The sequence below is a fragment of the Sinohyriopsis cumingii genome, unplaced genomic scaffold (genome assembly GCF_028554795.1).
Source record: "Sinohyriopsis cumingii isolate HCF-2022 unplaced genomic scaffold, ASM2855479v2 utg001180l, whole genome shotgun sequence".
In the NCBI taxonomy this organism is placed as follows: domain Eukaryota; kingdom Metazoa; phylum Mollusca; class Bivalvia; order Unionida; family Unionidae; genus Sinohyriopsis; species Sinohyriopsis cumingii.
This window is the reverse complement of record NW_028315969.1, coordinates 43,138-60,122: the sequence shown is the minus strand read 5'-3', so window position 1 is coordinate 60,122 and position 16,985 is coordinate 43,138. Positions and strand designations below refer to the sequence as shown.

General features: G+C 35.6%; 1 protein-coding gene across 11 annotated transcripts in view; it reads right to left on the bottom strand.

The window, feature by feature from the left end:
- Nucleotides 1-16,985, bottom strand: part of LOC149772737 (rap guanine nucleotide exchange factor 6-like) — a 314,757-nt gene that overhangs the window by 295,072 nt on the left and 2,700 nt on the right. For all 11 annotated transcript variants that reach the window (XM_089947349.1, XM_089947357.1, XM_089947356.1 and 8 more), the window contains one exon: nt 11,915-12,430. In XM_089947349.1, the coding sequence (XP_089803475.1) occupies nt 11,915-12,043 (129 nt within the window). In that variant the 5' untranslated portion in view covers nt 12,044-12,430. The remainder of the gene's footprint in view (nt 1-11,914; nt 12,431-16,985) is intronic.

Genomic DNA, 16,985 nt, shown 5'->3' with positions numbered 1-16,985 from the left:
AGTAATTCCTTTTTACACATGAACAAAATTCTAGCCTCCAAAGTTTCAATATAATTTCTCCAAGCAATGTAAAACTAAAAGGTATGATGAACTAAATTCCAAAATATTCAATTTCATGACTAACGAATATACTGTGCTCTCTTTTACATCGAGTCAATCTGCAAATAACATAGATCCTGATCTGTCTTCCTATACAACGTACCTGCAGATCAGGATCTGTGTTTTTTCTAATGATTACTCATAAAAAAAACGGTAGACCAAGATCTGCTGGCACATTATGTGACAGCAGATCTGGGTCTGTGCAATATGATTAAAATCAGATCTCCACTTCATATGTGAAGATCTGACAGTGACCACTTAGGAGTCCTGTTCTGGTGACCAATGTTATTACCAGAACTGATAATTTTATCAGCCAGTTTGATAAAACCTTTTACCTTTGTATTTGGGAGACTGAGCAGCATTCCTGAAGAGCATTTATGAATGCACAACAATTTTATTCACTTTCAAATTTCTGAAAGTTGCATTTCCAATGGCTAATTCAAAGGTCATCAGAACATGACCCCTGAGTGGTCACTGTCAGATCTCCAAATAGGACAGTGAAGATCTGATTTTAATCAGATTGGGTACTGTGCAGTTTGCAGTTAGATTCATCTTATATGCAAGTATATATGGTATTTCTAACGAAAAACTCCAACAAATGAGCCAGATGAAAAAGTAAAACCTTACTGTACATCTACACCTACCACCTATGTAGCCAACAATTTTTCTTGAAAAAAGTATTTCAAGCCGTGCAGAAGAAATGACTAGCTGATCAGCAAGTTCTTGTCTCTCAAATAAAATACAGAAGTCTGCATCACAATGAACCCCATTGGTTTAAATCTTATCTCACTAACAGGTTTCAACATATATGCTTAGGAATGCAAGATTAGAGGCACTACATGTTACCTCAGTTCAATCAATTCTCACACTGTTTGTATATCTGTTCCAAGTACAAGTCAAATCCAACTGTTTAAATCATGATAATTTTCCATATGGTGATCAAATGTAGGTTAGTACAATAGACATGAAACAAAAATTACTATATATAATAGCTTTTAAATTGGATCCAAGTGAAACATGCATGGACTTGGGGTATGACATCGCATAATGCACTGGAAATTCAAAGTAAATGCATATGGATGGTATTCAGATCTGATGTCTCTGAACTGTCAGATTTTTTTACATAAACAGAACTGAGAATGTGAAATGTAAAAACCATGACATGTTGATGGTTATAAACTTAGAATACAACATACTGATCATCTACATTTTGAAGTAGTAAATCTTAAAAATGTATATCTCCAGAAATTGAGGGTCCTGGTTGGAAAACTGAGGGTCTATGTGAGAAAAGAGGGATTTTCTCAATGGACATTAAAACATATTCAAGCAAATCTCTTTTTAAAAATCTACAGTGGTAAATTTCATTCTTCACATTTAAAAAAATATGAAAATTCTTTATTACTTTTTCTTGCCAACAATGGCTTTTCTCTTATAACCTATTTGAAAGTGCAGTTCCTCTAAATTTATAATTTCTACAACTGAAGTTCCAGGACTACAATACCTACCATGAGTGAAGAGGATCCTAACTTGGAGAAAACTGAGATCCAAGAAAAGCCTTGGAATCTCAAGGATGGGCTGAAAGTGTTTACAGAAAACTTTGGTGCTGCTTTTTTTAAATTATTACATTCAGCTTATTTTAGACTCCTGTGTAACCATATGAATTAAATGTCAAATTCTAAGCAGACTAAACAAGAGATGCACTGATCATTCTTAATGCTTCATATAATGATCTTTTTCCATCACTTCAATGAATGAAAAACATTGATACAATATTACAGAAAACTTAAAGGAAACCCATGCATGCACATGTGTAAATGGCAAGATTCAATGTAGGATTCAGCATTATGGTGCCACTGGGACATCAAGATTTTCAAAAGGTCACACCAAAAATTTGACATGGGCAACTAGTTTTTCTTCTTAACTCTGTTAGTGATAATATGAAGATTAGATAAATACATGTATTCCACAGTTATGTATGCAATATTAACTAATCCTCCTTCATTCATCTTTGCTAGTCAAGGTTCCAATATGTTAATCTACACCTTGGCAGACTGATCAGATATATCAGTGTTTTGTCCAAGCAACATCTCTTGGATTTCAAAAGGTGCCTCCCTTAGTATGTTATAGTATATACTACCAACTGACATTGGCTGAAAATGGTGGAGGCAATGGACTTCAAAAGGATACTTTGCAAGTTTAACATCTAAAATATGACTATGTACCAGAGAGTGGAAAATTGCTTATTTACAAGACTATTCCAGTTGTGTGCACTATTCGTCTCAATCAGGTAGAAGCAGTATTCAAATTTGAACAACTTTATATTTTGACTGGATGAGGTGGCTTGCTGCTGCATCCAATGAAATTATAAATCAAAGAAATGATATAGCTGATCGAACAGCCAAGGTACAGATAGGTTAACCAGGGGTCAAGCTAGACTAGCACTTTAAGGAGAAGTGACAAATTGCTATTAACATACTATTGTTTAAGTTCTGAAACAGAGATCTGTATGTTTGTTATCATCAAATGATAACTCGTGGAAATCAGCCTGCAATAGTTGCTATAACCAGAGACATGTCATATACGACATCTATTCTATAGCTTACTCAGGAAAGGGTTAATCATCAATCAGCTCTCAAAACACATGCCTCTGAATGTGCAAGAAGTTTGTTTTCTGGCGCAACTATAATCAACACCAGCTATCTGTGATGGCTTGATGCCTACATTTCACCTTGAGCTACAGCACAACACTGGAAATAACTAGCTAAGGCGAGGGTGCATCTCAAAACTATATTCACTCAATGTACATCTAAAAGAATCACAGGGAGAAGTTATTTTCGCTTTCCTACTAGAAAAAAGGTGAAGTTTTCATCTTTTAGGTTACTTAGACATCCATTTTGCCTGGTAGCAAGACCCTTGGTTAACATATTGGAACCTTGACTAGAGAATATGTCCAGTTGTATCCATACAGTATTATCTGCACACAGATTAATAATCAATCAAAACTAATGTATAATCCAAAATTAAACAACTTATTACTGATGACATCAACTGAATCGCAATTTATTTAGATTTTTAGTTTATCTCTGACAGATTTCAAACAATGAAAGATATAAATTTATTTCTACTTGTTATTAGTAAAACAACTCCAAAACAAGAATATAATTTCATTTTGAGTATTTCTAAGTATTTTCCTAGCTTGTGAGAAATACTTGTGTAGCCATGCTGACGTTGTTAACTGATTTGGCCCCAATCCCGTCTGAAGGCGTGATGAGGCTGTGCCCTATTTCCGAGCTCTGCAGCATCAAGGTCATTTAAGATACACCAATGTGGGTCATATTACGAAAAAGCAGACAGACATAGCTCTAAAATGATACCAAATAATCTGGAAGTTCTAGTTGCACTACAAAATACAGAGGGAAAAACCTCATTTTTTGGACCTGGTTTTTTTCCACCCAAAATTCGCTCGTGGTCAGAATGTGATTTTGTGTCCGGATTTTAGACCTTTTGACCTCAGATCTAAGGCAGACCGGTCTGAACATCACATAGACAAGTGAACCTTTGCAAAAACTAGGATAAGGTAGGCATTTGGAATAAAGAGCAGTATCAATACGAAAATGATGGGTCCATTAAGCAAAAAAAAAGAACTCCAACTTTTACCCTTCTGTTCAAGCGCAAGCAAAATAACCAATGGAAAATGATGTTTCTAATACAACTAGGCATTAGTCTCATGGAAAATCTGCTGAAAGCCAATGTATTATGATGTATTCAGAAATAGCCCCCCCCCCCCATGTCTTTCCTACGCGCATTTCAGGCGAAAACAACAAAAACATATGGGGCCAAATGAGTTAACAATTGATGTTGCAATATTTTCTCTGAAGACTTTGCATAACATTCAACTCTAACATGATCAATGGGAGGGTCTTTTCAGAATCTGCTATTTTGTACAGGCACTCATTCCTGTCAGCAAAATATCAACATCTACCATCCTTCACCAAAGAAACACCAGGTAAATAAGGCCCCCCAAAAATGTTACCTATTGCACGGACTATAAAATTTGGGTAGGTGTGTAAGCTTCTTTTTTTAAAATTTTCAAGGTTTTAAAATTATTTTTGCAGTGCAAGACATAAGCCATTTACAAGGTTATATCCATGGTGAGCCTAACATTTAAAATTTGATAAAGTATGCTTTGATTTTGTTTCTAAATAAAATTAAAAAAATAAAGATATACCAGTATAAACTGAAAATTTATAAATTAAAAAACAAATACATGTAAGTGCTATGAAGTCTGTGTGCTTTCTCGACCGCTAGAATAGTCTAAAAAAAAAGTATAAAAAAGCATTTCTGGAAATCTTATATTTTTTTTAAATTTCGGTTCTGGGACAAGTCATTTGTTTGGAGTCGTAAGTTGTGGGACACCTTTTAAATCATTCAAAAATTACATGTCAGAAATTGCATTCTAACTGAAATTTTATTTTAAAAAATATAAAAATGTGTACTTGAGATCAAACTGTTTAATCCACTGCAGAGCATCTCATCAACACAACCCTTCTCCTACACACATGATCCATTCTTTCTGTGCATTTTTGTTTAGCTTTCTCATACAGTGAAAAATTGTTAGAGGCACATCACCTGAAGCAGAAACTTCAAGGACTAAAGTCTGATTTTTTCAAACCTGCAACAGTCTAATTCTCACACTTTTGAACCCCATCTTATCATCAGTCTGCCCAGGAATGCAATCAAAGTACACTAGAATTTAATCCATGTTAATGATCATATTGTCAGCGAAATCATCTGCTTCTCTTCTGGCCTTCAAGAATTCATCACATGATTTTATTTTCTCCAAAGCTTCTGGGCAATGCTGGATCATCGATGTCCTTGCATGAAGCACTATACTGTTTCAATTTATTTTCAAAAGTACTGTGAATACCAATGAAAAGGAACCAAAATAAGCTTCCATATCTCGGCCATCTTTGTATATTCCAAAAAAAAATCCAAAATAAATTGGCACACTTAAAAGAATCCAGTTGGCTTCTGATGTCAGCTTGCATTGCAATAAATAACCTTTGAATTGATATTCTATAATAAGAAAAACAGCTTCAGAGTATCCAAAGTCGGCTTCCAAGATCAGCTTGCTTTGTAATAAAAATAACCTTTGTCTCTGATGTCCTGTCAGTAAGTTCAAAGAAGGAGTTTACTGCTCACTGCCAGTTGTGTTTATGCACCAACTGGTCTTCTCTGTGCTTGACATCTGTAGTTATAATTAATCCAAAGGAGCACTGATGTTTGCGGGTAAATAATGATAATACTTTTGTAACCTGTGCTGGCAAAAAAATTGTCACCTGCACTCAAGTGAATGTGTATTCAAATAATGTCTTTTATTTGCAAGACACTGTCATACAGTGGATATAATTCAATCTTGGTTATTTTGCTCCGAACACCATGTCATGTGTGAATGACAGTTGTCTTCAATATATCAGTTGATTATTTCCCTCTCATTTGTGAAATCATCTGCTTCTCTTCTGGCCTGCACAAATTCATGACATGATTTTATTTTCTCTAAATATTCTGGGCGATGGTGGGTCATGGACGTCCATACACGAAGCACTATACTTGTCACTTTAAAATCTGTTCCACTGTTTCAATTTGTTTTCAAAATTCACATGAATACTGGTGAAAAGGAACCAAAGTTTGTTTCCATATCTCAGTCTTTGTATATTAAAAAAAAAAAAAATTGTCACACTTAAAAGAATCCATAGTCATCTTCTGATGTCGGCTTGCTTTGCAATAAAATAACCTTTGTATTGATATCCTTTGAAAAAAAAGGCCAAGCAAAGTCAGATTCTGAGATTGGCTTGCATTGTAATAATAATAACCTTTGTCTTTGATGTCCTGTTGGTAAGTTCAAAGAAGGAGCTTACTGCTTGCTGCCAGTTGTGTTTATTCACCACCTGGGCTTCTATGTGCTTGGCATCTGTAGTAATAATTAATACAAAGGAGCACTGATATATTCAGGTAAATAGTAATGATACTTTTGTAACCTGTGCTGGTGAAAGACCAGTTACTTACACTCAAGTGAATGTGTTTTCAAATAATGATTTTATTTGTGAGATACTGTCATACAGTAGACCTGTATATAATTCAATATTGATTATTTTGCACCTAACACCATATCATGCATGAATGGTGAATGACAGTAGTCTTCAAAATATCGGTTAATTATTTCCTCGGTTAATTATTTCCCTCTTGTTTGCGATTTTACTGGATCTAGTTTTCATTCGGATAACATATTCAAACCTTTGAGCACAACCAAATACAATTTATTTCCCAATGTTAATGTCAATGAATAATGTGGCATGTGTTATCAGACATAAGTGATACATGCTACAGTATGGAAGCCTACGCTACATATACGGATTTTGTGGATACATTTTATTCTTTAATGCTCATGTTGAAAAAAGGGAATGAATGATAATATAGGGTTAATTTCTTTCTTTTTATTATCAAATAAGCATTTTGTTTATCTATTTTACTGCAACATGCATGGGGGGGGGGGGGGGCACTAATGCAATACAAATTTATTTTATTTCTTAAGTCTTGGGACATATGACCTAAGTGAAAAAGTTTCAACATAAGTTCTGGAACAGGAAAAAATTATTTTATCATGTCCCAATACATACAGTAAATACGGTAGGTATTACAATATCCACGATGCTAAATAACAAGAATCCATTCACAAAACCATTTCCTCTTTGTAACTGCTTAGTGCTGAAATCATCTCCGATAATTATAATAAATAACAAGTGTGGCAGCCATATTGAACATAAGATTGGCACCATTTTCATTTGTAAAAAAACTAGGCATCATTAGATGAAAACTCCAAGTGAATATAACCATGAATTCAGGAAAGTAACAACTACATAATCTTCCAAAACTGCTGCCATTATAGCCATACTGGTATCACCATTTTCAGGTAGGACAAAGTCTCCTGGTGAAACCCCTTGTTGATATGACTTTCCACTGAAAAGGAGTAACAACAACATTTTCAATAGAGTTGCCCCATGGTGGCTATTTTGGATGTCAGATTAGCACCATTTTAAAAACATCCAATGAGATATTGCAAGTCTCCAGGGGGGGGGGGGACCATGTTAATACTAATTACCATCATCAAGATATTCTCAATATAGCAACAGTGACAGCCATACGAGAAGCACCATTTTTATTTGGCACTAACATCAACAAAAGTCTCTGGTGAAAACCCCATGTCAATATGACCATCAGTTTCATCAGAGAAGTAATAAGATTTTCACAATAGCTGTCACGGTGGCCATATTGGATGTCAGATCTGCACAAGTTTAATTTTGGAGCAAAAAGACATCATAGCAATAATCGATTAGAAGATCTTCAACTGGGTCACTTTGGTAGCCATATTGGTTGTCTGAGCAGTATCACTTTCATTTAGGACCATCTAGATTTTGAGATGAATGTGTTTGTAAAGACTATTGCATACCTCCAAGAAGTTTAGATTTACAGCAATAACAAACTTGTGCTAACTTAAAGACAGTTTTTCAAAATGCCAGGCTGACCAACCCAACTGAACAATCTGGTTGCACAGTCTAAATATTTTGGTGTCCAATTAAAACTCTGAATTCCAATTAAAAAATCGTAAATTGTGTGAAATAGTGTCAAAATATCTAGCTTCATCTATGATTTCTTTAGACAGCTTATATTTTACACTGATTTTACATCATGGCAAACAAGTCTTATTTTAAACCAGTGCAAAGAAAATTTACTTCTCCAGCTGGCTCCAAGTCTCGTTCATTTGGTAGCCCAGCTTTAATTTTAGGAAGTCCCAGGCTACCAATTGCTGGATTTGTATATTACCATAGTTCAAAGTTTATATCAATATGTATACTACCAGTATTCCCTGGTTTTCTATTTATTTTACTTTATTCCTCTTTCTAAGTAATCAATTGTGACTTTCACACAGAGCTCTCTATGAGATTTTAAACTGGAAGTCAAGGACCACAATTAGCACACCACCCTGAGCAAACACGGATGTTCTTCTCACCGAATCTCCGTGTTGCTCGAATTTTAGCAAATCTGAAAACCCTGTTCAGTATAGGGGGACCAAATTACGCAAAATAGTCCCAATAACATCTTAACTAAAATGTAACATTCATATTTCTCCAAAAAGCTGGGAGTCTATATAGAAAAATGCAGGCAAATTTAAATCCAGAGGTCCTGGGCCAGAAAGTGTATGTCCCAAACGCAGTGACTCTCATACCTATTGATTCTCTCACATGACAAGTATCGATTTACCCCCACTCACTTCAATAACATGTTTTCCATTAAGTGTAAAGGTTCAAATTTAATTAATTTTTCCAAATGGCACAGCCTGGACAGAGTTTCACCAACAAAAATTAAATCTGAATGAACCCTTATGCCTAAACTGAGTAATCTGATTGGGTGATATTAAATTCTGACTTAAAAGTGACCAATCAAATGCATTATGTACAGACTTTAGACTTATGTTGGTGAAGCTGGAGCCACTTTTAGAAACATCAAACAATGTGCTCTGAAGCTGAGATGTTGAGAGATGTGGTCTTTTACAGTGGAGGTACATGAAGGTGAAGAACACTATCGACCTTGGGCAAGGGCCAACCAATTGGTCTCTCAGATTTGAGATATTCCATCCACTAATTTGTGTAATTATTTATTTAAAAAACAATAGTACTCCCTGATACAAATCATGGTGACAGACAGAATATATTTATTGTTTAAGCGATTCTCCTGAAATCACTAAAATCTGAACAAGATCAAAAGGTCCGAAACTGTATATATTATATAGCTAAATCATCCAACTGGACAAAACTTTTACCCTATCATCGATCTACACATATAAAGATGCAATAATGTCAACATTTACACCTTCCCAAATAGTTAGATTGGACAGGGGATCACAGGATTGCTGTCTTACAGACTGACAGATGTCTGGTTCAGTCATGAGGTCAATTATTACTTTTATGTGTGTGTGTGCTGCACACTAGAATTAGCCTCAAACTAAAACTGGCCAATACCTATGAGCTCCAGACCAATATTATCACTGGCATAGGTATAAGGCAATAGGTAATTACAGGCATATTGTATGCTTGTTGGACATTTGGAGTCTAATACATAGCTGCCAACCTTCCAGGTTTGCAATTCGTGAAAATAGGGAAAGAAATTAGTGAATTTTGACATGAATTAGTGCAAAATACCATGACAATAACTCCATCCACACTGACCGTCAAATTCGTCAATACTATACTATATCAAGATCACAAAATAAAAATAAAACACTACGTTTATGCAGAAATATATCTGCATTTCTATTTATTATGGTATTCATAAACTTCACTTGTTCTTGTGGTTATTTATCAAGACATGATACTGTGGCAGACTTGAACTTCCTCAATTGCTTGATCGTAAATTTGTTTTCAAAACAGTTCAGGCTTCTTGCCTGCTGGTTGATCATGGTGACTGAAATTGCTGACAAATTTTCTGCACCTAAGGAGGCCCTAAAGTCTGTCTTATTTTTCCTCACTAGAGAAAATACTCTTTCACTGTCACTGTTGCTGTGAGGAATGCACAAGAGATGCAGCATGAATTTAGATATAAGGGCATACTTCTGGCTTCCACCTGATGCAAGAATCTCCCCAACTTTCACCCACTGTTGGTCTACTCTCTCCACTCCTGTTAAAAGCAAAGTCACTGAGGAATCCGACATTGCTTTAAGTAGTGCAGCACCTTTGGTTCTTCCACAGGAAAATTTGGAAGCGATCTTCGAGTCCGGGAACATTTGTCAAAACAAATGTTTAGCATGGTCTCCAGCTGATAAAAGTAGATTATTTTCAACAAGAAAACTCACAAATAATGCTTCAGCGCTGGTAGCTTGTAGGTCTTCCGTCGATGGCTTAAAATATCCCAGAGCTGAAATCTGCAAATTTTTAATTTTCCCAACCTCTACATGTTTTTTTACAACCAATGTGCTTCCTCACATCATCTCTGCCACCATGCACAATACTAAAGTTTGTGGCACACTGTGTGCAAAAAGCATGATGTATCTCAATGTCTGACGGCTGAATGCACGGCCAATCTTTGGCATATTCCAAATTAAACTTCACTTTTTGAGCAAAACATTTCTTTTTCCTTGGTGGAGAAGCCATTTTCAAGATCTTAGATGCGATGCCGAACTGTAATTCAAATCAGTGTTGGTGACCCATGCATGGTTAGGCCCCAGTTTCTCTCAAAAGCATTTGTAAAACTACTCTTATACAAATAGATTAAAATAGGCTAAAATGCTCGTTACCGGCCCAACTGTACCATTCGGCTGTGGTTCTACTAATATCATGACGAGCAGTACCAGACTGTTTCGGCAACTGCCAATATCACGACCAGCACTTAATGGGAAATCGGTTATTTTATTAAAGATTTATAATAACTGAGAATTGGCGAATTCGTGAATTTTTTGCTTGCGATGTGAATCCATGAAAAAGTGTGAGGGTTGGCAGCTAAGTTAATATCTATCACATAGCTGAATGCTATTATGTAGTGTAGCCGAAGTCACCTCGAATAATTCCGTAAGAGAGTGAGAAACCTTATGCAAAACTAGCAAACATTGTGTTCGTCTTTTGCAGCTCACAAAATGTTTCTCATTAAAACAAAAATGAGAAAAATAAAAAAGAATGTCATCAAAAAAAGATGAAATGAGGAAAATTATTTTTTTTATAATAAAAAATAGATGACCAGGGGAACAATTTGAAATAATGACATCCTTACAATAATATCTACAGCATACACACAACATAGCAAATACACACATAGCAAACACAGGAGATCTTTGGCAAAGATTACAAAAGAATGATAGGGGAAGGGAATTCGCAGCAGAAATAGGTCTCTGGTCAAATAAACAACCCCAATTAGATAGAGGACCAGCCTGGATTCATCAACACTAGAGAAATACCCCATTTAGAAAACATATTTAAATAAATTTTTGCTCAAAATACTTTTTGCTTTAATACACAACACCCCTGACATTAGAGGGTAAACGAACACATAAAAAAAATTCATTTTTTGGCAAATGGGTTGGGGGACACCTGTCTGGTGCTCCACCCACCCATTTTTTTTTTATGCAGTGTGTGTAATCTACAAATGCCAACAGTCACGTTTTTTTTTTGGGGGGGGGGGTATTTTCTTCATTTTAATTTTTCACCTTGCTCATAAAATTTTCAGTATATGCCAAAACAGCATTTACTTATGAGTAATCTTCAAAGAAAAGTAATTTTATAATATATTCTCTACTCTTGGATATCTATAGGTTAGGGAAACAACAAAAATATGTGTGACTCCAGAACCCCCACCCACCTTTTTTTAGTGGCTCCAATCCTATAACTTTTTATCAAGCATGCAAAAAAATACAATTTGGTTCCAACTGCCTAGTTTTTCAACTATGAACTGGTAGTTTTAGACTGGGAAACACACCACGAATTAACACAGACTGGATTAAAAGTTCAATGAAAAAAGTTAGTACCAACATTCCCATCCTAATTTTTCCCCCAACCATTACCAGAACCACATCTATATTTTGGAGTGGGACCGTAACACTAGTTAACTGAACCATGACTATAAAAGTGCAAAGCTTGCATACTACTGCTGCATAATACAGGCCTATGAAAACTATGCATGGACATAGTTATTTTAAGGGGTCGCCAGATCATGCACTGTCTCATTCATTTTGCTGCATTTGAGACAAAAGAATTAGCTGTCCAAAACATACCTGTTCTGTTCTCATGTGTGGTGGTTTCTGCAGACAGTTTATGAAGTGTCTATCTGCATAAGAGGTGGCCATTTTATAATTATCATAATGAATATTGTAGCTGTAACGCTCCAATGAACTCGGGTACATTCCAGACACCTTAGAAACCGGTTCCTCACTTCCCACAATAAAGAAAAGGTATGGATCAATGACTGAAGTAACGGTAACCTACATCTTCAAGTTTCTTCTAGAACTTCAGAGAGTTTCTATAGTAACATGCAATTTCTCGTTCTCTTCTCCTTCTCATCTGTTATTATAAAGTCTGAATGATGACATTATCCAGCCTCACACTGTTTATAATTTTCATTTTTTGGGGCTAGATAGTCTCTTTAAAGATAAACATCAATCCCAACACATCTGATTAGATATATTCCAGAGAGATAGATATCAACCGTAAGCAAAGCACACACTTGCTATAAAGCAGGAAAAATATCCATAGTGTATACAACATGCCATTTTTTCGTCAAAGACAGGAACCTGAAAAAGATGAGTAATATTCTGCATTAGATAAAGTGAACATACATTTGCAGCACAAACTTTACCTGGAAATATATATATATATATGTACTGATAAATGAAAAAGTTGTTGGATTCATAAATTAGACACTATGTACTCTGTATGGCCTTAATACCAAGCACTATATAAAAATTTGTTGAAAAATTGTATAAGTTGTATATCCTTTGTAAAAATATAATTGTATATACGACTGTTTGCCTCTATTTATTATTTTACTGATTCAGTTTTCATTAGAGACTCATGGTATTGTGCTGATCCTGTCATTATATATATATATATATATATGATGATGATTTATGATGTAACATCAATGTTGTTGTTGTTGTTGTAGTAGGATTTAACGCCATTTTTCAGCACATGATAGGCTATACATGGCGGCCAGTATTAATGGTGGAGGAAGAACCCGGGAAATCCCCAGAAAGAACCACCAACCCTCGAGAAGCTACTGGCAAGCTTTCTCACACACCCACATTGGCCGAATCCGAGACTCGAACCCACGCAGACAGAGGTGAGATGACAGTGATCCGTAACAGACAGCGGTTTAGACCACTCGGCCACCCCATCAATGATGTAACTGTTATTTTAAAATGTAAAGATGAAATCCTTTTTTTCAAAACATTTTGTGCCTGAAGAAGCATACAGTAAATATATGTAATGATGTACTTGCACACCCGGATTAAAACTGTTCAGCTGTTCTCACTGTAATATTCTTAGATGCATAAAGTGAACTTTCAAAAATAACAATTGTATCTGTTGTTGTTGTTGTGGGGTTTAACGCCATTTTTCAGCACATGATAGGCTATACATGGCGGCCAGTATTAATTGTGGAGGAAGAACCCGGGAAAACCCCGGAAAGAACCACCGACCCACAAGAAGCTACTGGCAAGCTTTCTAACATACCCACATTGGCTGAATCTTAGACTCAAACTGCTGCAGACAGAGGTGAGATGGCAGTGATCCGTAACGAAGAGCGCTTTAGACCACTCGGCCACCCCAATTGTATCTGAATTCTATTTAAGGAAATCGATTTAATTGGAATAGCTAAAAACTATTTAAAAAGCATACCTATTCAGGTGTTCGCACTGGCATCTACAAATATTCTTAGATGCACTCAATAAATTTTCAAAAATCCCAATTTTATCTGAAATCCCTATAACCTCAATTGCTAAAAATTCATTGAAAAGGCTAATGAGGGAGTACGTAATAAATACAAGATCACATTCATGGTTTATTCTAAGTGTTTGTGTTATGACATGGATCTCTATAGGATTTCAAAGCTGAGTGTGAAACTGCCTTGGACAAAACCCCAGGGTGAAAGCTATAAATCCAATGGTTAATTTTCTTATCATATAAATGAAACAAGAGTCACTTGCAGGGACAAATGCTTTATGTGTGACAAGAATTTTCAAGATCTCAAGATAAGACTCTTTCTTACTGAGTGCTCAAACCATCTCTAATATTTATTAACAATAGCTAATGTGGTGGGCATATTATATGTCAGACTGGCACCATTTTCATTCAGGACAAAGTAGATATCATTAGAAGCCTTTTGATCAAAACCCCTAATCAATTCTGGGGATAAGTGACAAAAAGATTTTCATAACAGTAATCAAGGCAGCCATACATGTACAACTAGCACCATTTTTATTTTGAACAAACTAGGTATCATAACATGTCTATTGTTGAAAACCCCATGCACAGGAGTCAGTATAACAATATTTTTAAGATGGCTGCTGTGGTAACCATACTGGACATCTTACTGACACCGTTTTCATTTTAGACCAACTGGACACTATAAGGAGTCTTCTGGTAAAAAAAAATATATGCAATATGATTTTCTGTTCAAGTGGAGTGATAACAAGAGTTTTAAGATATCAGATTAGCAATATTTTTATTTAGGACCAACTAGACATCATAAGACATCTCTTAACGAAAATCCCATGTTGATACAACCATCCATTCTGGACGAACATAGTAAGATTTTCAAGATTGCAGCCTTAATGATCAGATCATCTTCATCTAGCACCAACTAGACACCATAAGAAGTTTTTAAATGAAAACAACATGTTGATATGACTATCCATTTAGGAGGAGCAGCAATAACAAGATTTTCAAGATGACTGTATTGGTGTCCATAATGGATGTGAGACTGACACCATTTTCATTTAGCAGCAACTACACATCAAAGCAGGTTATTCTGTGTAAAAACTCATGATGATATGACCATCCATTCAGGAGAAGAAGCAATTACAAGATTTTCAAGAATGCCAACATGGTGGGCATTGTGTAAGTCAAAAAAAGCACCAGTTTCATTAAGTCCAATTATACATCATACGTCTTTTAATAGCCTATCTTGTGCTGAAAATGGCATTAAACCCTACAACAACATCATAAGAAGCCATTTAGTGAAAATCTGATTCTGACATGAGTCTTGACCATGCATTCATAACATGTAATAAAATCAAGATTATGAAGATAAAAACAACACTGGATGTCCAAGCAGTTATTAGGACCAGATAGACCTTGGGATGAATGTGTGTATGAAGTTTCAAGGCAATCCTCCAAGTAGTTTAGCAAAAGTAGCAATAACAAACTTGTACTAACGGACAAAGGACAACATAACACCCCATGAGCTCCTCTGGTCTATGACCAATAGAGCTAAACACCATAACATTGTTGATTTGGGTTTAATGCCATTTCTCACTGCAAGATAGACTTTACATGATGGCCAGCACAAATGGTGGAAGAACCCAGAAAAATCACAGCAACAACCACTGACCCACTGGTAAGCTTTCTCACACACCAAGTTTGGCCGAGTCCAAGATACTAATCCATGTGGACAGAGGTGAGATGCCAGTGATCAGAAAAGTGACAGCTCTAGACCACTATTATAAAGCTTGCCTTGTGTATAGTGCAAGTCACATGAGTCATGTAGGCATTCAACACAGACTATGTCAGTAATCAGTGTAATTTTTTAGAATTTGATTCTACATAGCTATAAGTGGCAAGTATTCACTTCATTTGGATTCATATACATCCATATTCCTTCACAAGGTAATTATTTAGCCACCTTGATAGGTGCATATAGCAAAATCAATGTCAAAGTACTTAGACATTTTTGGACGAAATGAACCAAAAGATGTGATCCAGTACAATCTGGATTGAATGTTGTGCACTGTGATGTCACAACAAAAGCTACATATACTGATAAACAAATTCGTACTACCCTTGATTGTGACAATTCCACCTGACATGCTCTTATTTTGACCCAAGTTAAGTATATGACCGCCATTGTGAAAGTCCATAGCGATATATATACTTTTCATCCTTAGGTTTCTTGCAGACAGTTAAGGTGCAAGAGCATTCAATAATCAGGACTGAACTGACCTTGCTTAAAGAAAATTAAGTGTTAAATTATAAAAGAACAATTTATATTTAATTTACAATGAGTAAATGCACATACATGATCCATGTGACTTGTACTATAGTCTCCAGCAACAATTGGAAGCATTAAATATCATGCAGATATGTAAATTAAAGTGACCGTGACAACAAAAATGTTGGCCCTTGTGACATGCCATGAGAAAACAAAAAAGAAAATTCTTTTCTAAGGCACTAAAGTAGAATCACATTGACAAGTTGATATAAACAGAAAATCATCTTGGTTTTCTTTTTTTTCCACATCACTGTTCTTGACAGCTGCTTTAAAAAGTTTGATTATTGTGTACCCCTATAAGCCAGATGTTAATGTGTGCAAGTCAGTTACCTTATAGTAAGGGCCAGTATTAACAATATTAGAAGCACAGTGCACACATCAATGATTTCCTTGACTAGGCACTAAGCTGAGGTCCCAAGAAATGCCTTAGGGCCACTCAACTACAGTAGTCCCCCTCTTATAAGGCCACCCCCAATGCAGCAGGGAAGTGGCCTTATAATGAGAGTGGCTTTCTAGAGGGGGGATGACAAATGTGAATAGTAAATACATATGAAGAAAGTCACATATACATTTAATTCTAAAAAATTTTTAATATTTTCATTAAAATATCATATGCATGTTGTGAAATAAATGTAAAACAAACTGTGTCATCATTTTCAAAAGAATGCTATGAATAATCATTGATATAGTTTTAAAACTGTCTTTATAATTATGTTACAGATCACATCATTTGTCACTTTGTTGGTAACAGTCTAAAACACAAACCAGTCTCATCACAATTAAAAATATCCTTGCTGTCATATTCCCTGCATATATCGTTTAGTCTTTTGTTCCAATCTTCGACAACTTCATTATTATCAGCTGATTCTCCACCAAGGACAGAACACTTAATATTGTGTCGCACTCGAAATCTGTGCAACCATCCGTTACTTGCGGTAAAGTCGTCATATCCCAATTCAACTGACAAAATTGTTGTTTTTTCTTGTCATTCAAATCAGGATACAAATGTCTCCTGGCTCAAACAATCTTCCTTTCTCCATCCATTTCACCTTCCCACTTCTGCAGAATTGTTTTATTAT